This window comes from Trichechus manatus, unplaced genomic scaffold (assembly GCF_000243295.1).
Source record: "Trichechus manatus latirostris isolate Lorelei unplaced genomic scaffold, TriManLat1.0 scaffold00156, whole genome shotgun sequence".
Classification (NCBI taxonomy): Eukaryota; Metazoa; Chordata; class Mammalia; order Sirenia; family Trichechidae; genus Trichechus; species Trichechus manatus.
In genome coordinates this window covers 5,674,486-5,699,478 of record NW_004444092.1, presented here as the reverse complement: position 1 = coordinate 5,699,478, position 24,993 = coordinate 5,674,486, and the positions used below count along the sequence as shown (strand labels likewise).

Here is a 24,993-nt window from a genome sequence, read left to right as displayed (position 1 = left end):
TGAACTTTGGAGTTACTATTGTTTCATGGGTGTCCAGTGTTTTGCTATACCATGAGCATGATGGGACATCCCTCCAAGTGGGCATGTCCAAGTGTTTCTTTGAGGTACAGAGGTAGAAGTGGGACTACTGGATCACAGGGTACAGTGATACTCAACTATCTGAGATATTTCAGTACTGTTTTCCAAAGTGGTTGTGCCAATTCCCACACCCACCAGCAACGAATTTTACTCCGGGGAAAATTCTCATTGTGGTTTTGATTTGAATTTTCCTCATTACTGATAAGATTCAGCTTTTTTACTTAAGTTTATTGGCAATCGTGTCTCCCTTTTAAAAATATGTCTGTTCACATCTTTTTCTTTTTGCATTGTAGGACTTCTTTTCATATTCTAGATATTAACACTTAGTCAGCCATATGTATTGAAAATATCTTATCCCTGTTTGTGGCTTTTTTTTTTTTAAATGGTGTCTTTTGATGAACAGAAGTTCTCAATTTAAAATAGTAAAATTTGTCAATATTTTCTCAAATAAAAAAAATTGAGGTCTTATTTAAGATCCCAAGGTCAGAAAGATATTCTTCTACATTTTCATATAATAGTTCAAATTTTGCTTTTCATACTGAAGTCCTTAATCTGTACAGAACTGTGTTTGGTGTGAAGAATCTAGCCTTGCTGTTAAGTTTTTCCATATGAATAAGGAATTGTCAGAGCACCTCAAAAATAAATAGACATTCTTTTCCCTAATGATCTGTAGCACCATCTATACATACATATATCATAGTTTCTTATGTAGATGGACTTGTTTCTGCACTCTCTATTCTATTCATTGGTCAATTTGTTTATTTCTGATTAAAACTTTGGAGAAAAACTCAAGGTATGAATTCTCTGAGAGTTTGTATCTGGTAGAAAGCATGACACTCAATACCTGTACAAGCCCCTGGCAATCTGACTGTCACTTCCCATGTTACCACTTAGTTACTACCAGTAAATACTTGTGGAATTAAACAGCTAAATTAGAATCCAAGATCCTAGAGGCATCAGGGCCTAAAACATGCATATTTAGGACTCCCCTGCCATTAACTGCCATTATAATTCTGATTTTGTTGGGAATAATAAACAGTGAAACACTTTTAGTTATATACCCATTCTTTTTTTTTAAAGTACTAATTCTAATTAAAGGTTTAACAGGATTGCTTTTTTTGTTTTTAATTTCTAATACTTGTGGATATGATGTTAGGTACTGATGAAAACATGATGAATTATAATACCACCATCACTTCTAGGATAAAGCTACACACACATCAGCATGGCTTACAGAGTCCTCAAAGATGTGCTCCTACCAACATCAACACTCAGTTCCCATCCTTTGCCCACTGGGGCGCATCCTGCCCTCTAGTTACACCTGTAGTTCACTAAGCACCATGTGGTTTTCTAATACCTCTCTGACTTTGATGTGCTATTTCCTCTACCCAAGACAGTCTTCCTTCTACTTTGTGAAGTACTTATCATCTCACAACTCTGCATAAAGCAGCACCTTTTTTATTGTAGCAGTTATTATAGTGTTGGCTAAGTACGTGTTTCCATCCCAGTACTCCAACCCCTGGACTATAACACTCAAGGCTCATCTTTCGATCACCTGCACCTAGTATAATGCTTGGCACATGGTAAGACCCTATATGCCTGATGAATAATTATATTTCAATGAACATGAAATTTCAAAATATGTGGAGCAAATAAGTGTTTTAAGTGTGCATTATTTTCTTTAATAGAATTCATATTATAGTAATTCTTCTATTTCTTTAAAATGTCTTTGCATGTTTCTTCACTAATTGAGAATGTCCTTTTTTATATAAAGGCTAAAACAAAACCTTTGTAAATGGATAGAAAGGAACGGTACATTTTCAAATATCATCTAATGTGCTTCCATGTACAATATACTAAAAACCATTATCATGTAAATTTAATTACAACGCCTGAAACTTAAATTACAAAAAAATCCAAAAACATAGATTTGGCTGTTTCTGTATAATTACCTCAATGACTGTTGGTTTCCCCACACTTTCAGCTGTTGGAGACCCATATAGGACTCCGTCACTATAAGGAGTCCTTTGAATATATCGAAGCCATCCAGGTCGGTCTGGGTAACCCATCAGATTTGTGTTAAACGTTATGGGGTCATTACTAATCTCACCTAGATAAGAAACACAGAATTAGGGAGACGTAAGACAGCTATTTTCACAAATTTTTCTTTGATAGTTTCAATGAAAACATTTGTGTCTAAAATTTTACGTATTTTTTTCTTACATTTGTAGCAAAATAAACAGAAGAAACATCCATCTGCGAATTTAGACTATGGCCTCATGTAAACAAAAAATCCATTTGGTTGTTTAGTTCATCTAGAAATTTGATGCAACAAAAAATGCAGGTGCACATAATTTACTAGGAATTGTTTTCTTGGTTACTTAGTAGTGGGGCAGCTCTGCCAGAGAGACAACTGTTTTTCAGGAAAATCACCTAATCATATTGATGTATCCGTATTCTTAAGGAGCCTAGATACTACCAAATTAATCTTAAAGAGTATCATAAAATTATAAAAGCATCATCAAAACAAAAATAATATAATTTTAGAACACTGGAGGATAGGATGAAAACAATGTTACAAATCTAAAACAACTACAGTAGTGACAGCATTTATTAGTAATACACAATAATAATAACATCATTTATTAGCATATACATGGCCCTGTGCTAAGTGTTTTACAGGCACTATTTCATCTGATTTTCACAATGTACCTATGAAGATGGTACTACTATTAGCCCTAATTTTACTGATGGAATATGTAACTTGGAGAAATTAAGTAACTTTTCCACAGTCACATTAAATGGTAAAACTAGAATTTAATCCAGAGTTGACTCCTGAAACTAGGCTCTTAACTACATGGCTCCTTCTCAAATGTTAGAGCTGTTACTCAAGAAGTTTAACCAAAATAGTTTTGCAAACATGGAATGCCTCATAAGAAAATGTTTTTTAATAATTGATGAAAAGACTACCTTTTTCTTGAATGCTATTGAGAACTGGTTAACTGTATTTTATAAGTGTTTTCAGGTATGCTATTCATCACATAAACCACAAAAAGGATATTTATTTCCTGAGGTTCACACTTCAGCCAAAGATTAGACAGGCCCATAAAACAAACGAGACTAAATGGGCACACCAGCCCAAGGGCAAGGACGAAAAGGCAGGATGGGACGGGAAAGCTGGTAAGGGGAACCTAAGGTTGAGAGGGGAGAGCGTTGACATGTCATGTGGCTGGCAACCAATGTCACAAAACAATATGTGTATTAATTGTTTAATGAGAAACTAATTTGCTCTGTAAACCTTCATCTAAAGCACAATTTAAAAAAATAATATTTTTTAAAAAATTTTCTTTCTGGAAGAGTTTATCAGATGTATTAGAATGCATGTAATCTCATGAAAAGTTATTTTTAAACATTTAGAACTTCACCAGGTAGGTTAAACTGGGTTGTTTTGATTTAAATTTTTGTATCATATATGTATAATTTTTCTCATAAAAAAGAATATATTAATTCTATTGCTAAAAATGTGCTCCTACAAAATATAATTCTGAGAAAATTTATTTTTATTTGCCACTTAAGTAAGAGTTCTAAAAATTTATTATGTTTTCTCTTGCTATTCTTTATCTTCATTAACTTGATCACCTGTGTTCAAAGGAGCCCTGGTGGCGCAGTGGTTAAGTGCTTGGCTGCTAGCCATAAGGTCAGCAGTTTAAAGCCACCAGCCACTCCATGGGGAAAGATGTGGCAGTCCGCTTCCATAAAGATTTACAGCCTTGAAAACCCTATGGGGCAGTTCTACTCTGTCCTATGGGGTCACCATGAGTCAGAATCGACTCAACAGCAACAGGGTTTTTTGGTAACAACTCAGCATAATGTATTTAAACCAAGAAGACTTCATAATTGGCATTACTTTGAAGGAAAAAGGTTATCTCCATTATACGCTTATGAAGTTATATAAAATTATCTCATATTTTAAAAGCTTTTTTGAGAACTCTTTCTTAATATATTTCATTCTCTTCTATAACATATGTATACTTTTCCAAAAATCAATGTACTATGTAAGAATCTGAGTCTTAATAGGGAAAATCATAATTGTACAGCTCTAATTATCACTATGTGAATACAGGTAGATCTTTTGCCAGATGCATAAAACTCAAGACTGAGAATCCAGAAATATGTTTTCTTTAAAATTCAAAAATGAATTACATCCTTCTGTAGTTAAATTCCTAATCTTAAAAGGAGAAATATCCTGCAACAACCAATTTATCACTTATCACAACCATTTCAAATAATGTTAAAGATATCTGATCACAAACCATCTAGATTATGCACACTGAACAAAAAGAAAAATGAAGTAAATTAACCACTCCCCCCGGCCCCCACCAAAGAACATACCAGGTTTTGGGTAAGGTGGAAACTCCCCCTTAAAATACTCTCTTTCCAAAACATGAACAAAGAGGACTCCAGCAGACGGGTACACATTCCGATCAGAGTGGACCTTGGAGAAAATAGTGTACACTGAAAACAAAGAGGAAAGATAAGAGATAGAAAGACAAATATAAGGAGATACGATATGATAATGCAGCTTACACTGTAGTAAAAGTTTTCATTACGCAGAAGTTTCTGGGAAAACTGAAGCAACACGCAAAGTAACTGTTAATAACAGTTTATTTTAAAGGGAAGTAATTTTAGGACAAAGCATGGAACAACTCTTTCAACTTGGTGTGCTTATAGCCTTTTCAAATATTATGCAGACAAATCAGGTACATTTAATATTTTAAGTTGTTATTAAATAATGAAGACATACATAATATCTTTTTGGTAATTTCTTTCTACTTGAAATTATTGCCCAAAATACACATCATGAAAACTGACCAACTATATAATTGCTGTAGATTCTTTTCTTTCTCCTTTGTTTTTTAAAATAAAAGTACACAGTGTAATTTTTTTAATGGTAAGAATCTACACTGTATTAATTGTTATCTAGATAAAGCACATCAGACTGTATAATACCCGTAACACATGTAAGGTGACTTTCACATATACTTGTAAAAATGCATTGGATACTTTTACTATAAGTATTCATTCCTCATATCTCACCAAGAAATAATTTATTCCATTTTCCCTGATCTTGACATTTAATAATTCAAACAATATAATCTATTATATTATGCTACATTCTAAATAAGCAATAAAAATTATATAATAAAGCTTAGTGCAAATAATTTCTGTCAGTGAAATGGGGAGATTTCATGATTTACTGGTTACCTAAGACATATGATGTGGGTACATTAAAATGGCCAAATTGGTTTGACTAGTTTCCACCTATTGTTTTTCCTCTGATATCATCATCTCCACCAACACATCACTGCCATTACTCTTGTCACCTCTACAATCTCCTCTGGGTTTCTATCTTCCTGATTGGCTAACAGCTGTAATTTTTAGACAAATAAACTCTATCAAGCCAGTTCTTCCTCTTAGTCACTGATGGATTTGTAAATACAGTAATTAACCTTAGAACCCCAAGGCTGCTTGTTCCAGGCTCACAACTTACTAAAAGCCCTGGATAACACGATCACTTGACAGTAAATTTTTCAGCATAAAAATAGGAACTCCACAAAATGTTTCTCTATCTGTGAAAACTTGTCCTTGCAGTTCTGTGGAAGACAGCCAAAAAAGGGGAACTGAACTAAAATATTTGGCTTGTAGCTTCACATATCCAAAGCTTTACTACTAAAAACATAACTTCAAAGGCCATGTAACAGAGGAAAGGAAGCTATAAGTTAGGTTTAAACTAGGTATTCAGGGACACTCCCATTCTTTTCTAATTTGTTTTATACTAGTATTCACAAGTGGTCTTTCCATGGCATTGAAAGTACCCGCTTTCTGCCCAAGAACAATTTACTTACCTGTAGAAAGGCTCCCACTATCGTCCAAAACGGGAATGAGTCAATCATACAAAACAGTGAGGATAAGGATTTGACATTTTTCACCAGTGTGATTCCACAACATACCCTCAATGTTACGTACTATGGGGAATGTGAAGATAAAGGAGACCCAGTCTCTGCCTTCGATGAGCTTACCATCTGGTTAGGGAGACAAACGTCACCTAACTAGGTATTATCCCGGAAGTATTAACTGCTCTGCAATACCTGGAAAAAATGGTGAAGAGTAATCAAGGCTGGAAAGAACTGGCAAGGGTTTATGTTAAGAAGTAGAATTCTATATGGCTCTGAAAAGTACTAGCAGGATTCTGAAACTCAGAGATGGACGATTCAGCATTTCAGTGGTGGAAATGCAGGTACAAGTTACAGAGGTGGGATACTGTAGAGTGCTCTCAAGAAAAGGAATTACATCAATGATGCTAGATCCTGGGGTACATTTAAGGTAGAGGGACAAAGCCTGGGAAGAGCAGTCAAATTATGGGGAACTTTGAACTCCTGCTGAGAAATTATTTCAATCTCTAGAAAAAGATGTTTTAATTCTAGACCACTACCCTACAGCCCAAGCATAGGAAGATTTTGAATAATCTAAATGAATCTCCTCAGAATTTATCCAGTTTATTCTGTCTAGAGATGAAAAACACCTTGAAGTTCAGTTCTTTACCTTTGTTATTTTCTCAGCACCTAGAAGAGAGTGGCATATTTAAATAATGTTATCAATGTCTACTGAATGGGTGAATACATCCTAATAAGAAGCATTGTATAGGTAAATAATACTCTCATGTGTGTTGAGTAAACAGATATAATATTTAATTTAGATTTCATTTTTGCAATTTGAGTTAATTATTAATTGTGTGTAGCACTTCATGGATTACTATCATCCATCTACATTGTAAACTACTAAAAGTCTCCCTTCATTTTGGCTGTTATAAGGCAGGTAAAAGCCAATTCATAAACCAAAAAGAAAGGCTGTTCATATTAAATAGCATTCAAATAATTCTATTTTATAGATAGTCCCAGGGAGGGCCTGAAGTAAAACAATAAAAGGGTACCTCCATTCCGTATCACTTCACCTCAAGGGCTAGTATAGAACCTCTTAGTTTCTGCTTTCCTAAAAGAAATTCCTGCAATCTACAGAGTTAAACCACAATCTACCACGGCCCTCCTGGGTTTTCAGATGGCATGCACGTTTCTTTATTCATGCGTACTCAATTGCCTTTCTGCGATCCACTGAACTGCATACTTGCTGGTCAGTTACCTAGGCAACTCCACAGTAAAGCCTGCTTCACTTTAAGTATAGTATGTCATTCACTTTGAGAAAAACATGATACAGATGTATGACACATTCACCATCTAGAAATGGAAAATGACTAAGCCACTATGTTTTGTTTGTGAAAATAATACTTCCTTTCTGTAACATCAGTTTAAATTATGGGCACCCACACAACATTTTCGAGAGGTGCCCTTTACCTTTGCCATTTGTTACTTGCAAAACAAACAGCTCCTCAACAGAGGCTATTTGGGCAGTATTTATACCTCTGCCTCCTTTCAAAAACAACAAATGACACAGAGAATTAGAAGCTATAAACTCTTGTTCTAAACATGGGCTGTGCAAATAATTCTGACAGGTTCTGCACCAACATCCACAAAGGCTGTTACTAACAGTTAACACATGTTGCACTCATATGTGTCTAGGTAGGACTCACAAACTGTAAGCTTGAAACATACCGTTTTCCTTAGAGCAAGTCTTGAAAATCAAATTTAAACACTCTAAGAATCCACAATACTAGATCTAATAATCTCTGAAATATACATGTGTAAGGTGCCATGCTAATCAAGCCAAGGTCACAGGGCCGGGCCTCTCTGTGTATCGCATGGCTCTGCAATCTTTTACAGCTACAAATCCATTACCTCTGCAAACACATGCTGCTGGATACAAACGAAACTGGAAACCAGTGTGTGGCTAAGTCCATGGAAATCCATCACCATTAATGGGAAAAACAATTAAACCAAAAGCCCCAACCACAGGGGATCAAAAACATCATCTTCAAATAGCCAGGGTAGCTAGATTTGCAAAGACTAAAAATTCCTGAAGACAGGAATTTTAATCTTATGTAACAAACATTTTTTAAGAAAAATTACATATTGCATCTGTGTAGACAAGACCCAAAGGGGTATGTGGGCAAGTGGCTAGGAAAATTATCTCAACATTCCTAAATGTATGTCCAATGTCTCTCATCACCATGCTACCAAAATCTTGTTTATGAAACTGTTTTCTGTACATTTTAGTCATAAGATACAGAAACTACAGATCATTTCAACATCTGGATATTATGTGACAGCAGAGAGCCAAGAACCAAATAACAAAACGTGACAGCAATAGTAATACAGTGGGACCGCATGCTAGCTAAATAACACCCTGTCTTCCTTTACTAATAGTCCATTTGAAATTTTCTCTGAAAGCAATATTGTGATGAAAATATAAGGGCGTGAGTTGGTGTGTTTATTTACAATTACCTAAAAACCAAATCAAATTTGGATGTATTTAGCAAACATTCAATTTTGAAAGGATTATGGTGGTGCATTGCTAATGAATTCATGGCAAATAACTCACAATCATGACAATAATGATCCTTAATTCCCTGTGCATGTGCACAGGCACACACACAGTCCCTTTTCCACAAAGAAGTACAGACAACACTTAACAGCCCTTCTGAAAAAGTACATGGCTGTAAAGATAAAATAGCTGCTAAGTGTGAGACTCTGCTTCCAGCTAAATTTAAATTGTAAAGCTGTCTTCCTCCTGAAATCTTCGAGAGTCATCTAGTGTTGTCAATATTCACGTTCAGGTGACCTTTATGAGGTACCTATGTGTATGTCTCTCTTAGATGCTTTATCAAGAAATTAATTTTTAAAGGTCCATTTATATTATCATTTTCTAACTTTTAAGGTTTAAGAGAGTGTAGAAAAATCTCAGTTTACCAGAAACCCCAAGGAACGAAGCACTCCAGGGAGCTAAGTTTTCTAAGTGCTCAGTGGTCGATCTTTTTCATGATGGTTTAAGGTCATCATTTTGCACATCAATTATTGCACTCTGCTCTGTTACACAGAGAAGCCCTTATGGGCTGTTTGGGTGCCTTGCCATTTACCGATCACGCTAGCTGGTCGCAGTAGTCTGCTATGCTTTTTAAGGTTATGTATTTTATAGATTTTCTGTTTTCTCCTCTGTAGACAAGTTGTCAGCTGTCATTTCTCATTGCAATCAGTAGGTTTCCTATAGCAGCTTCTCTATCCCTTCTAATTTGTTGCTATTAATCAGCTATGGGTTTAGAAATCAGACTACCAAATGAAGTGGGATTGCATGTAAAGAAACAAATACCTGCTGTCTTAATGCACAGGGGGCTCTGTTAGATGTGTAACACAGGAGCCTTGCGTTTGCAGCATCTATTTTGGCTGCGCAAAAACACCATGATGGCGTATATCTTGGTTCCTAGGTGATGTGGTACACTTCTAAATAGATGATCTTACTATAATTGGGATGCAGCCATTACTTGAGGTGATGGCAGTATAAACTCTATATTAAATACATTCAGAAAGAAAGAAGTACACAATTCTAAGTCTTAATCCAACTCATGTATTATGTAAACATGAACTGTCAAATCAAAATAAATGGATTTAATGTGCTGTATAAAATGATTTCTTACATATTTGTTATGTGGGAAATATACTGCATGATTTAAACAAAGCGATCTATTGATTCAATGATATACAGTAAGACCCCAGGTTACAAACGTCCATCCGACTTCGGGCAACTCGTACTTACCTTTTAATGTTATGTAAATCTGCCCGCACTTTGAAAAGATTTAACCAACCCCTCCTTGCTACAAATTCTTCATCACAATCACCTTCACTTGCTGCACGTGCAGCTTTTAAATCACTGAAAAGACTTCGGACCTTTTCTTGCACTAAAGTAAGGCTAAATAAGAATTGTATGCACCTGTTCCAACTTACAAATTCCTAAAGACACAGTTAGGAATGGATATCGCCCCTAACCCAGGGACTGCCTGTATAACCCTTGTTGTTGTTGTGTGCCACCAAGTCGATTCCGACTCACAGCAACCCTACAGTACACTTAGCAATCACTAAATCAGCCTAAGAAAACTATAACAAACCATAATTAATAAGTAACTTATTAATAAGAAATAACAGTCGATTTCTAAAAGTGTTTCCATTTTGTTAACTTGCCTGTCATGTCCAAAGAGTTTTAAATATATAACTACTGTATCACAAGGGTGGTTTAATTGAGTCCAAATTACTTATAAACATTTAGAATAAGAATGATAAAGGAGGTTTTTAAATGTTCAGGCTATAAAGAAAATATTGAACAGCCACTTATTTGGTACAACTTTTTAAAATAAATTTTTGCCTAAGCAGCTGGGTATGATTATTCCTGACAATTAAAAATTTTAAGTACTGGCAGGAACAATAAGGGGTTTCTTGTCTTACATTTTACAGTTTTAACAATTCAAAGCTATTTAGGAGGCTCAGAGCCCCTGAATACACAGCACTCCAAGAAGCTGCTACCAATTAATCAGAACTGATGACAAGAGATGAAACCCATTTGCTCTCTCTGCAACAAGAGAACTCATTTCAGGGTTTTCAGAGACCGATGTATTTATGGTTTCCTTCCTAACTTATTTAACATGTTATTTCTGTAGTCAAATTAAAATTTAATTATTAAACCAGATAATTACTGTAGAAAAATATTTTAAGAGGCAACAATATCCAAGTACACAACCTGATTTTCCTTGTATTTGATCAATCCAGCTTTATTTCAAATCTTGGCTTTGAATCAAAAGCTTTTCCCAGCCATCTGCCCTTCACCTTTGAGTTTACTCAACATCAAAACACTGCAGGCCATTCACTTTTCAGTGGCTAGCTATACTTTTTGTTTTAGTCTCAGGTAGTCCATTCACCTTGCCTAGGCTGTAGAATTCATCACCGGGAAGGCACTGGATTGCCATTTTACGCATCAGTCCTCTAAGAGATAACGACTACTTTTCTTCACATGAGCTAGAAAAGAAACCACTACTTGGGTCTTTTTCTACAAAAAAAAAGCAGAAGGGTTTCTTTGTGACACGCCTCCCACCACAACTGAAGTCACTTATTTTAATTTTCCTAGAGTTAAATGTCTTGATTTTCCACATACTAATTGCAGAGTTTTATTATTTATTTTTGTCTTTCTTAAATGTCAGTTGGAAAGAGGCTGCAAACCACTCTTAATTGGTGATCAATAAACTTAGTCTCACAGAATGCTACAGTTGAAAAGGGCTTTAGATGTCATCCTGTCTGGGCATGCCAAATATCTTTCCCTATTAAAAGAGCACAGCACTACTTCCTGCTGAGATGGGGTACAGCCTCAGCATCCTGCTTACCCCAGAATTCCTAACAGTTACTACCAATTAGAGTCGGCACGTAAAGTAAATCCACTGACATTTGCTCTCCTGGAGAGTTCAGTCCTTTGTTTGATAGATGACAAAGCTGAACCCAGAGTGCCTAAATGACCGGTTCAAGCCTGTAGGAACAGCAAAAGGAAGAGCCAGGACTTGAACCTGCATCATAATGTATTTTGTTGATTTAAAACATAAGTTCATACATCTGGTGGTTGTACATTCTATTATTTCTATTATTATATCCCACAATGGTGACTTATTATATTGCACAAAATCCTAATTTTCTTAATTATCTCTCCTTGTTCTACGATGAACCAGAATTTGATAGTCCAAGTTCATTCTATGAAGTTATCTTAATTACACTGCACAATTTGAAGAAGTGAGTTGACAATCACAATTTCAACAAACTAGTTTAAATAAAGAAACAAACCTAGAATTTAGGAAAGGAGACATTTCAGTCCTCATAGTCAGAACCTGGAAGGAGAACCTCACATGTCTTAGATAGCCCTATGCAGTCCTGGAACTTTGTGACACTTCCCCTGACTTTGCCACCTTTCAGAGGCAAAGAAGAATGTTTATTTTCAGTCTTAGGGGTACCTCCTGCTCCTATCCAACCAATAAGGAAGAGAGGTCATCAGAGAGATAGTCTGTCTTTAATCCTTGCAGTGGACTGTCAGTAAGCCAAGGTGAAATCTACTTTAAGATGATAGAAGGGAATTCTATGAAGTTATTCAAAGTACACATTACTTCACTCCTATAAGGGTCTAATTAAAGTTTAAAATTTAAGTGGAAAATAGTTAGGAAATCAGGATACAATCATTTTAACTTTATCTTAGTTCCTTAGGGAAAAAAGCAATGAAAGTTTAGCAGTAAACCTAAGACTAACCCATTTTAGAACCTGAATTGTCCTAAATAAGACAGGAAAATGTGAAGTTGTTTGTGTAAGTGAAGTATGTATTTGAGCAACATGTATTCCCTTTTCATTTCAATTATTCCAGGGGTAAATTTCAATTGTTACCCCACCCCTACCCCAAGAAAAAGATGGTAATCCATATTTAGAGTGTTATGATTTTCATAACCACTTAAAGTATGTAGACATAGAATGACGCCAAATGTATTGGTCTGAAGCATTCAAATTCCTCAGAATCCTATTTACAGAAGTGGCACCATCACACCACAAAAGTCAAGAATGGAAATATTATTAAAATAGAAATTTATACAAAGAATATAATTGCTAGTTATTTTACCATATAAATGCTCTTAGCATCTATTGTGCTCTCTTGGAAAAATTGTCAAAAAGACCTGTGATTCATGGGCAAGAAGGTCTCAAAGACTCTACCTTTTGATAATGTGAGCTAGCATTTAAAATGGCCTTGCTATACCAGTTACTGATATTTGTTATTATCATTCTAAAAGTGATGAATCAATTATCTTCATATAGTTGATTAAACATATTACTCTCTGTATAAGATATTTTGATAATACAGAACTATAATGGTAGGATTTGAATAGGATGAGGAGACTAAGAAGGGAGAAGAATCTAGGAGGTAAGTTCAACAGAAACTGAGGAAATAAGAGATTGTGGTAACCTGAACTGGTTACCTCAGTAGACTCAAGGTGTACTGACCATTTCTATTTTGAGAACTACAGGTATCTGTCAAATCCCAAGAAAATCAGTTTGAGGTTCAATGGGAGCATGATGTTTGAAATAGGAAAAGACAGATATCTCTTGATTTTAGAATATGCTATGTAAGGGTCTTGGAATAGTGCATTTCACTAAGAATAGCACCTGTTGTGGATTGAACTGTATCCCTCAAAACTGTATGTCAACTTGGCTAGGCCATGATTCCCAGTACTGTGTGGCTGTCCTCCAATTTGTGATCTGTTGTATTTAGCCTATGTGTTATAAATCCTAATGCCTATGACGAGGCAGGATTAAAGGTAGTTATGCTAATGAGGCAGGAGCACTCTACAGAATTAGGTAGTATCTTGAGTCAATCTCTTTTGAGATATAAAATAGAGAAGTGAACAGAGAGGAGAGGAACCTCATTACCACCAAGCAAGAAGAGCCAGGAGCATGTGCATCCTTTGGACACGGACTCCCTGCACTGAGAAGCTCCTAGACCGGGGGAAGATTGATGATTAGGACCTTCCTCCAGAGCCGACAGAGAGAGAAAGCCTTCCCCTGGATCTGGCACTTTGAATTCAGACTTCTAGCCTCCTTAACTTTGAGAGAATAAACTTCTGTTTATTAAAGCCACCCACTTGTGGTATTTCTGTTAAAGCAGCACTAGATAACTAAGACAGCACCTTAAGAGATGACTAAACTGGATTTGACATCTGGTTAATCAGTACTCTTTTGGCAAATCAAACAGGAACAGGAGGGGCATGCCCAGTGAGAGGAAAGAAGTTCTAGGGATCAAAGTTAAAGAGAAGAAAGTGAAGAAAAGAGAAAGGATGACCACAATTTAGTACAAAATGATGTGAAGTCCAGAGGAAGACCCTCTGGGGATCTCAAGTGGGGAACCAGGACTCAGAACAAGTCCAAAGTCCTTCGGGGATAACAGAGCAGAAGTACAATGCAGATCCCAAAAGTGAAGGCTGTCCAGGGCCTATAACTAGAGAAAAGATTAGAAAAAAGGAAAGACGGATGTGTCAAGTCCAATCCGCAACCAACCATGGGGATGGTGCAGGACTGGGCAGAATTTCATTCTATTATGCATACAGATTGCTATGAGTCAGGGACTGACACAATGGCAGCTACCAACAATAACAACTGTGCCAAAAAACTGAAATCCCTCACCTGATTGCACAACCAGCCATATGAAGGCTGTCAAAGGTGATTTCTCATGAAGGAAGCTGCTAGAGTCCCCTAGGAATATCTAAGGAGGGTATGGGTAATGAGCTTAGGACCTGAAATAAGTACATCTAGTGCTTTTTAAAACCAATTTTTGTGATCTTTTCATGAGAAGTAATAGTTATAAAATTGTTTTCTTATAGATATTAGCAATAAAAACCATTAAAAATGAAAAGTATTTATTTCAAAGACAGCAGTGTGGAATATATATTGAGAATCTTTGTCCCACAGTGAAAGAAATCTAGGGGTAGAGATTCCAGCTGAAGAATAATTCAGTGCCAGCTGGAAAAAAAAGTTGGTGATCCAAACTTTAGGAACCTATGAAGAAGTGAGGTAAAGTTGTACTTAGGAGATTTTATACGGCAGTAATGACATTTTATCACATATAACTACTATTCTTTTTTAAGTATAAAAATTATTATGGTTTTTATAGACCCTTTGGTTGCCCCAAAGTTATGGAAACCAGGCTATTATTCTGCTATTGTTTGCAAGCACATATAGCCAATATTTGGGGGTAAAAGGAAGAATCAATAATCAAGAAAGATTAAGTAAAAATTCACTTAACTGACACTTTGAAAACAACTAATAGTTTGACTGTTAAGTAAGTCTTTTTCTCCCCAATAAAATGTATTGTTTCAAAGGTCCTGGCATACTCGTTGTTGCATTTATAGATAAAAAATCCATTGCCACTGAATCGATTCCAACTCATAGTGACCCTATTGGACACAGGAGAACTGCCCAACAGGGTTTCCAAGGAGCAGCTGGTGGATGTGAACTGCCAACTTTTGGTTAGCAGCCGTAGTTCTTAACAATTGCATCATCAAGGCTTGCATTTATAGATAGGGAAGGAAAATTTAGAAGGAATAATCAATCATTAAGGGTCATGTCATCTTTCCAATAGAAAACAAGTGTCAAGTAACTAGTGAATGGCAAAACATATCAATTTTTTTTTGGTAACAAAAACCAACTAAAATTAGCCATCATATTTCATGACAATTTTTCTAAAGTTATACAAATGCTTTTCACAATTGATGTATGTTAAATGTACTTCTTAATGTCATCCAATATTTTCAATTAATTCTTACAGTAGCCACACTGGGACGATTTTTGTAAGTGGCAAGATAAAGTAACTGAACAAGTGGCAATAATAGGTTAAAAACACAGAAATTATTTTCAGTAAACAACAAAAAAAAAAAGGCAAAGCTATGGCAAAGGAAAAAAACTTAGAAAAGAATGGATTAAGACACAGAGGATCACAAGTTTTAGAAGATTAGAAAAACAAAATTTGATTTTTTCAGATTAACTTGTCAAAAAACAAAAGTGACAAAAAAAAAAGTGACTAAAAAAGCAAAGGAACACTGGAAGCAGACATTTAGTTGAATTCCCAAAAGGAATTTAGATTTACCACCTAAACTCACCATCTTTCTTCCCAGCAGCCACTTTTCTGCTGATAATAAAACTGTTGGCCTGTTTGGTCTTCCAGTTAACTGTTCCACTTATGCCATCAGCACAGCTTAATAAAAATGCTTTTCAGAATAAAACAAATGCACAAAAAGTGAAATTAATGTCAGATTAAAGATGACTATCACAGATCACCTACTGTTAACTGGGATCAGATTCCATTCAGCCCAGCTAGCTGCTTAAGACCACTCAGCAATATCTGCTGCATGTCAACGAGGAATATGGAGAGATACAAGGTAAATAAGACACACTTGCTGCCCTGCAAGTTTACAATCTCTAGGGTTTGATAATTCATGTACAGAAACACACATAATGGCAGAACGCCATGGGAAAAGCAATTGTCTGTGGCTAGGAATTAATTTTAGGATAAAAATAAAGAATGTATTTGGAATATGTTAAATTTTATGTGCCAGTTGGTATCCATGTGAAACTATCTAGGAAGAGGATGGAAACAGAGCTCTGAAATGGGCCTTCAGATGTAGATTTGAAATTCAACCCTAAGAGAAATGATTGTTGAAGACAAAGCTCAGTGTAATTCCTTAAAGATACCATGCCCCCAGGTAACATACATTAGGTCCCATGAAAAGAGTAATCTGGAGCAGATATGCATTCTTATTCTTGACCCATTCATCAGATATGGCTCTACCCTGTCTCCCAACATCCAAACTACCAATTTTAGTGCTTACTCTCCCATTTTTCATTCTTTCCTTTCAAACTTGATATTTGGGCACTATTTTCTGACTGTAACATTGACTTTCCACCCTAGTCTCGCTTCCTCTGGCCATCTCAGGTCAGTTCCCTCTTGGTTCAGCTAAGCCCAACAGTCCCCTGGGGTAGACCCCACGAGTGGGACCTCAAAAAATCTGCCCTACCTTCTGAAACTGAAATGTCACAAGAAGGCATGCACAAAAAGTAGGAGGGACCGCAAAAGCAGGAAAATGTGTTAAACACAGTTAGATCGCAAGAGCAGAGGATGATTCAGCAAAGAAAGAAGAGAAAAGGCAATTAGAGAGGTTGGACAACTATGACTGAAGTGCCACATAAGCCAACGGAAGAGAGATATCAAGTAGAATGTGATCAACATGCTCGCATATTGCAAAAAGAGAGCTTAGAAAAGACCGCTAGACTTGAAAAGTGAGAAGTCACTGGTAACTCCTTGAAAACAGAGTTCCAATAAAGTGGTGAGAGTGGAATCCAGACTGCAAAACGTAGATGCAACAGATGTAGATTAGCCTTTCAAGGAAGCTGGCAGTATAGGGAAGCAAAGAGAACAAATGATAGTCTGAGGAGTGAGGAGTAGCAAGGTAGAGAGAAAGGTTATTTTAGTAAGGGGAGATTTAAGTTTTGGTCATAAACTGAGAAAGAGAAGTCAGGGGAGAGGAAGAGACTGAAAATAAAGAAAAGGAGCATAAACAATGAGGCGCAATAATGAGACACAAATCAAAGCAAAAGTAGAATGGGTAAGACCAAGCATGCGCAAGTAAAGGAAAATACATCATAAATCAAAAAATAAGGACAAGTGAAGCGACAAACATTTGCTGCAGAATAGGACACTTAATGGTGACCTCTTCTTTCTTAATAAATCAGAGATGAAATGGGGATTTCCTTTTCAAACTGAATTTTCAGTAAAATTTTGAATTTAAACTAAATTATGAGAAATACTAAGTTCCCTTCTAGAATATGAAAAAAGAATGTAACACAAAACCCAGCTTATTCAAAACAAACAAACAAAACCTCAGGCTATTATTTAAATGAAACCTAAGAGTAGGAACCAAAGGCCCTACCACCCAAGCAAATAAGCTACTTAATTGGTATTCAATTTTTAAAATATGTAAACTTAAGTATACCTACTAAACTACCAATCTTATGTGCCTAAGTAAATGCTTCATTCACTTAATAACATAAATTATGTACTTTAAAATCTAGGTGAAACACAAATAACATAGACGTTTCCTAAATGATTTAAGCTAAAATAGGATCAGAAATGTTAATAGTCACTTGTTGCAAAATATCCCACCTTCGAAGTTCTGCTCACTGGGTTCCAAATGCAACATAATGGTTGCTTAGGAATCATCTCGGCAGCTCTCTAAAAATATATATTTATACACACAAAAAAAATATATAAATACTTTAAAAATTTAAATACACATTCACAATTCCATGAGAGTCTGATTAGGTGGGTTACACAATTTCATCAGGTGATTCTCACACACAATTATGAACACCAGTTGACTGACCGTAAAGCTACAGAATCCAAGAGAATCTAGGATATTCAGCTGAATCACATTATATGCAACACATGTAAGGGTGACCTGAGACCTGATACCCCACCCACTCCCACCTCCAACTGACCCACCAAAACCAAACCAAATCCATTGCCGTCGAGTCGATTCAGACTCACAGTGACCCTATAGGACAAAGTAGAACAGCCCCCTAGGGTTTCCAAGGAGCAGCTGGTGGATCCAAACTGCCTACCTTTTGGTTAGCAGACGAGCTCTTAACCACTACGTCACGAGAGCTCCAACTGACCCACAGATGCAGTCAACTTGCAAGACTACACAAGTCACTGCTGGGCAGTGGGAAATCCCAACCTAGAAAGACAGGAAGCAGGTGGCCAAATTCTCCACAACTTCGCAAAGAACAACGTGGACCTGATGAGCAACATTTAGACTTAATGTAAATGCATCACGCTGACAGGTCGCTCGCAAGGTGCTTTCACATACATTGTCTAGTTCAATCTTTACAAAACCAAACAAATCTATCAAGACGTCTAAAGATTATACAGGCTTAATCTTAAAGCAGAATGGGGTAAATTCTGCAGAAAAGCAAGCACTCTTTTAGAATTCTCCACTTCTCCATGGTTTGGGTAGTTTCCACAAAGAAAGAATGGTCTGAGTGCCCAGATAGCACCTCTTTTGTTCCTTCCTTTATTGTAGCTCAGTGGTTCTCAGACTATGTTGTGTATAAGAATTATTATTCAGAATTATATACACAAAATTACACATACTATATTTTATACGTGATTTAATGGATTTACTAGGATAATTTTAAGTCTATGGGATTTTTGTCTTACACTCTGGCTTTTAGAACCTGACTAACCCCAGCATAAGATTAAACGCCACTGTCCGTCCTTGGCCAGTGAACCAACAAAACATCGTTCATGCTTTCCAGGTCTAGTGTAAGGGCAGTCTAGCTGGCTTTTATAGGATTCAAAAACCAAATCTGATTGGTGCCTCAACTGTTAAAAAACAGGCAGCGTAAAGGAGTTTCAAACACATCCCATAGATACTGCTCTATTTTAAAGCCAGTATTATTTTGAGCATATTCATTTTTTAAAAGTTCATATTTATATATCTAAAATCCTATTTTGACCACATGCTTGTAAAAAAGACTCCTGAGGTCCAATAAAACTAAATAAACAGACAACTTTTTGAGGCTCTATTCACCAGACAATGTCACTAAAGACAAGTGACAATGCCATGGTTGGTGTGGCTGCTTAAACATTCAAGTCCCTACACCTTCAGGGAGAAATCTCAATAACATGGAAATAGCTATTTACTTTTAATTGTATGTCCAAGATTATGGATCCACTCAACTAACTTCTTGTACAGAAAATTCATCTGTAATCTGTATATTGACAAGTGCAGAATGCTCACTGAGAAAAAGCTAGTATTTTTAGAGTTTGATTTTCATTAGAAAAAGACCAAAGCATTTTTTTCTGTGAGAACAAACTTCCTTAGTTAAGGTGGGAAAATATGACTCAATATTAAAAACATTTGTTCTATATACAACTTTTCATGATTACATCTAATGTGTAAAGAAAAGTCAACGTGTATAGACTGGTTCTTGGACTTCTTCCAAAGATAATGGACCATCCTCAGAAATATTGAAGAGATCTCCACTGTGTTCACTGGGTTCCTGATAATCTGTGCTACAGTTATACCTGGATATGAGTTTTGCTCTAATTCATAAATACAAAAGCAAAGAATAACATGCATACTAGGTTTACACAGCCCAAACCAAGAAGACATTCACACAATTAGCTGGCATATTACCGTACCCAATTTAGCCAACTTCTCAATGCTCCCCCTCCAAAATCAAAAAAGCCTGAATTAATCCCAAGGTGGCTGGCATGCCCTCAAATTCCCTAGAAACCATACAATATTTAAAATTTGTCTTTAGATTCCATGATTCATTTTGAGTCTTGTAGCAGCTTGACTAGATTTCATCTGGCCTAGGGCAAACACACACTAAAAAGACATTACTCGTTCCCAATCTTGAATAATTTGCTGACTGGGAGAGGAAGGGTTTACTGTTTTAATAAAAGCAATTGAAGAGCTGTGAATAGTGACTGATTGCTGATGAGCTAATCAGAATGTCGAGGAATAGAAATAATAAATAATAACTTACTCAGACATCACTGTCCCAGTAAACAGCAGGATATGCCAAACGAAATTTAATCTGATTAACACACTCACCTTAGAACCAAACTGTCAAGTCTTCCTCTGTTCATTCTCTCATCTGTCTCGTTCCATATTTTACTCGAAGGAGACCCAGACTTTGTTTTTAGAAGTTGGGTATATAGCTCTCACCTCTCCCACATCTCTTCTCCTCTCATCCCCCTCTGCACGTCTCTCCCTTACCTCCTACATTTTTCTCTTCTCTTCCTTATCTTTATACAACTGTTCTTAGTACTTTTAAGGCCACTTCCTATATTTCAAAAAAATGTTTTCATATGTTTCTCCCTTTAAAAAATGTTAGTTGACCATTATTTCTTATCATTAGCGATCATGTTTTGAGTGCTAAGTACTAGGCATTACACTAAGGGTTTTATATATATTAACTAATTTAACTGTTACATCAACTATGTGATATAGGTGTTATTAGTTCCATTTTACAATGAGGATATGAAGCCTTAGGAAATTAACTAACTTACCCCAGGTCATATGTTTAGTAAGTGGCAGAGTTGGATTCTGAACCTATTTCTTAGCTGACTGCAAAGTCTGTCACCTACTTGTCAATATTACCTCCAAATAGTTAAATGGGAAAATAATTTAAGATATTACTATTATGACTAGCAAGTTATCTTCAACTTAGGAATCCCCTGGTTGGACAAATAGTTAAGCACTTGGCTACTAAGCAAAATGTTGGCGGTTTGAGTCTACCTTTCAGAAGAAAGGCTGAGCAATCTATTTCCGAAAGATGACAGCCATTTAAAACCTTATGGAACACAGTTCTACCCTGAAACACATAGGGGTTGCCATGAGTCAGAAGCAACTTGATGGCAACTGTTTTTATTTTTCCTGGCTTTTTATCTTCAATTTATTTTTCTTTCTAGAAAAAAAATAAGGTTCCCTTGACTCCTGCATTAGAACTGGTCAGCAACGAGGTAATACCCATAGAAATTAATCCCATTTATTATGTACATAAGAAAAATGATTCTTTGAAAGAGAAAAGCTAAAGAATTAGTCAGAATCTATAAGGGGAAAAAAAGCTTTGCTGAGGACTGCCCACCCCAGCCTCTGAAGGGTGTCGGAAAAGAACTCCTAAGAGAAGTATAACAGCAAGACTTTAAACCATGGGCTCCAGTATAGAAGCCTCCAAGCCTTTTCAAAACAGAAGGGCCTGGCAGAGCAGCGCATAATTATTTAACACAATTAAAAATAATTAGAATTTTATAATTCTGCACAAGCTAGGTGTCATAGTTTGAATTATGTCCCCCCAAAAAAGTGTATATCACTTTGGCTGGGCGATGATTCCCAGTACTGTGTGATTTTCCTATATGTTGTAAATCCTGCCTCTATGATGTTAATGAGGGAGGATGGGTGGCAGTTGTGTTAGTAAGGCTGGACTGGATCTACAAGATTGGATTGTGTCCTGAGGCAATCTCTTGAGATATAAAAGACAGAAGTGAGCAGTGAGACAGGGGGACCTCATACCATCAAGAAACCAGTGCCGGGAGCAGAGCGCGTCCTTTGGACTGGGGTCCCTGCGCCAAGAAGCTCCTAGTCCAGGGGAACACTGAAGAGAAAAAGGCCAACAGAGAAAAAGCCTTCCCCTGGAGCTGATGCCCTGAATTTGGACTTTTAGCCTACTTTGACTCTGAGGAAATAAACTTCTCTTCATTAAAACCATTCACTTGTGGTATTTCTGTTGTAGCAGCAATAGATAACCAAGACACTAGGTGAGATATTAGATTTCAAAGAGAAATAAAATTAGAGTGCAGAAAGGTAGTGTTTAATATAAGATTCTCTAGAGACAGACTGTCTGGGTTCAAATCTCAGTTTTGTCCCTTGGGCAAGTTATTCAATGTCTCTGTGCCTCAGTTTCCTCATCCGATAGGGATAAAATTATGACAATTTCATAGAGACACTGTGAGTACTGAATGAGATAATACATTTAAAACCCTTAGAAGAGTGCTTAGCACCTAATTAAATTCTCAAAAAATGTAAGCTATTATTACATTAATAGTCAACTAATTTGAAGAAAATTTGGATTTCTCTAAAATGTGATTCTTCTTTTATAAATACTCAAATAAAAAAAAGTTTGTTGTCACTACGGCTGGCATTATATGACACTCTCAATTTTTCCCCACGGTGATGGCACATATGAAAAAACGATATTTCTATGGCAGAGTGAAGTAGTTAGAGGCTGATCAGGATGAGGGGCAACAGCCCAGAGGCTCCGACCAGCCCAAACTCTACACGGCCTCCCAGAGGGCTAAGAAGATGGTGTGTTTGCAAATGCATAACCCATTCCCAGCACTCTGCCAAGGCACACTAGTACCCTTATGAGGAAATTCAGACGTACTGAGAAACGAGTTATATTGATATTCATACTCTGTCTGATTCATAAACTCTTAGGTATTTATTCTGAGGCAATAATGTAACAAAAGCAGTATCACACGCACTTTATGCTATAAATAATATCAAAATTTGAGGTTAAAATTAAATGTCCAGTAAAAGAAGGAGTGTTTCTTTTGTAGAACAGTTAATGAAGAAGGGAGGGTTGCTCACTTTTCTTGGTAACTTTTGCTTAAACAAGGCATACACTGGGGAGGTAAATTTCCAGTGCCTTAGAAACAATACTGTTTGTGTTCTAGGTCAGAAATATTGGGTGAATAAGGAGCACTAGTGGGACGCTTAACAAACGGGATACATAATGTATGTAGTAGTTACATGCACCAATATAATTTAGTGTCCTCATCTGCAAAACAACTGACTGTTTTGGAATTAATAAAATTAATAAAAAACAATACAAAATAGTACACAGACTATGTAAAGTCTAGTGTAATAGTGCAATCTAGTGGAAAAGGATTAAAAGGCAAAGTGTAAAAGCTGCTGGGCTAGGGAAGTAAAACTGTAGGAAAAATGTCTTTTCAAAATAAAAAATATAATAATGCTTACATGATCTTTCCAATTAAGAAATCTTTGAAAGAGAAATACTCTCATATTGGATGCTTACTTTGTTACTAATTTTCTTTATTATAAAAGCCATACATTCTCACTGCAATACATTCAAATAGTATAACCAGAAGGCCATAAAAATATAAAAGTTCCCTCTCACATACCTATGGCAACTCCCCCAGTGCCATTGCCTAGGGTAAAAAAAAACATACCCATTGCCATCAAGTCAATTCCAACTCATAGCGACCCTATAGGACAGAGCAGAACAAGGCTGTAAATCTTTACAAAAGGAGACTGCCTCATTTTTCTCCCGAGAGGCTGATGGGTTCAAATCACTGACCTTTCAGTTAGCAGCCACTGCGCTTAACCATTGCATCACCAGGCTCCTTCCTGCTTAGGGTATTCAGTCTTAATAGTTTGTATCTTTCTATATTTTATGCACATGCACACATACACACACACACACATATATACATATATACACATAAACATGTACAGACTACACTCTTTTTTACATAATGGAATCACACTTTTTTTCACAACATACATCTTGAACATTTCACACATGACACCACATTTTAAGGTTGCACAGCTTTCTGCTGCATGGCTCAGTCACAATTTATTTATCCTCACTTCAAACTCAGCCTGTCCCAAGTAGGACGCATGATCTTCCCCCTTAAAATCCAGGCTTCTACCAGCATTCTTCAATTTCATGAATGGCACCACCATCAGTCCTCACACATTTGCAAGAAATCATCTAGAAATTGCCCTTGACATCTCCCGCCAGTCTTCACCCCAAATTCAATCCAATCTCAACTGTTGATTTTTACCCCTCAAAATATTCCTCCTAGCTTCATCTCCCCATCACCACCCTAGCCCAAGATGTCATCGTCTCCATTCCGAATTACTAAAATGACCTTCTAACTGGCCAGCTGCAATCTACTCAGACCCCTGCAAGTCTTTCTTCACAAAGCAGCTAAAGTATTCTTTTTGAAATGCAAATCTTACCATGTTCAGCCTAAACCTTTTCAAGGACTTTTCTGTTGGTCTTAGAATAAAGATTAAACTCTTCAAGGTGGTCTAGCAGGCCCTGCAAAATTTGCTCCATGACTGCCTCTCTAGCCTCTTTTCATATCCGGCTCCCCTTCTCTCTCTTACCTCACCTCTCTGGGCTTCTTTCTGTGCCTCCTATTTGCCTTGCTCCATCCTGCCCCAGGGTCTCTACACAAGCTCTTGCTCCTACCTCAACACACCTTTCTTCCTCACCTAGTTAACATTTACTTATCCAGCATATCTGAGCACTTCCTCGGGGAAGTTAACTTCCCTGTATGCCCAAGTCCCCTACTTAAAGCACTCTCTCAGTGTTTTATAGCACTTGTCATAGTTCCAAAGGCGTCTGATTATTTGGTTAAACTCTGTCAACCCGAGAAGCCCTGGTGGCGCAGTGGTTAAGCGCTCAGCTGCTAACCGAAAGGTCAGCGGTTTGAACTCACCAGCCGCTCAGTGGGAGAAAGACGTGGCAGTCTGCTTCCATAAAGATTACAGCCTTGGAAACCCTAGGGGCAGTTCTACTCTATCCTGTAAGGTCGCTATGAGTTGAAAACAAAACAACTCGAGGGCAATGAGTTCGGTTTTTTTTTTTTTTTTTTGGTTTTGTCAACCCCTCTACTGTAAAAGTTCCGTGATCACTGTGACTGTGCATTGCCCAGCATCTAACACAGGAATGCAAAACCAATCAGCACCCAATAAATAAATGAATAAAAGAATTACTAATTAATAAAGATGGCCACTATTTTTTC

The 24,993-nt window shown here is 36.7% G+C and overlaps 1 protein-coding gene across 8 annotated transcripts in view; it reads right to left on the bottom strand.

Annotated features, from left to right (window-relative positions):
• SGCE (sarcoglycan epsilon) overlaps positions 1-24,993 on the bottom strand; it is a 77,006-nt gene that overhangs the window by 44,259 nt on the left and 7,754 nt on the right. For 3 of the 8 annotated variants that reach the window (XM_004386143.2, XM_004386142.1, XM_023740511.1), the window contains exons 2-3: positions 4,471-4,593; positions 2,031-2,188 (exon numbers count right to left, since the gene is read on the bottom strand). In XM_004386143.2, the coding sequence (XP_004386200.1) occupies positions 2,031-2,188; positions 4,471-4,593 (281 nt within the window). Of the gene's footprint in view, positions 1-2,030; positions 2,189-4,470; positions 4,594-15,745; positions 15,854-20,266; positions 20,330-24,993 lie in introns of all 8 variants that reach the window. The other 5 variants (XM_012558306.2, XM_023740510.1, XM_023740512.1 and 2 more) reach the window with 4 other exon arrangements.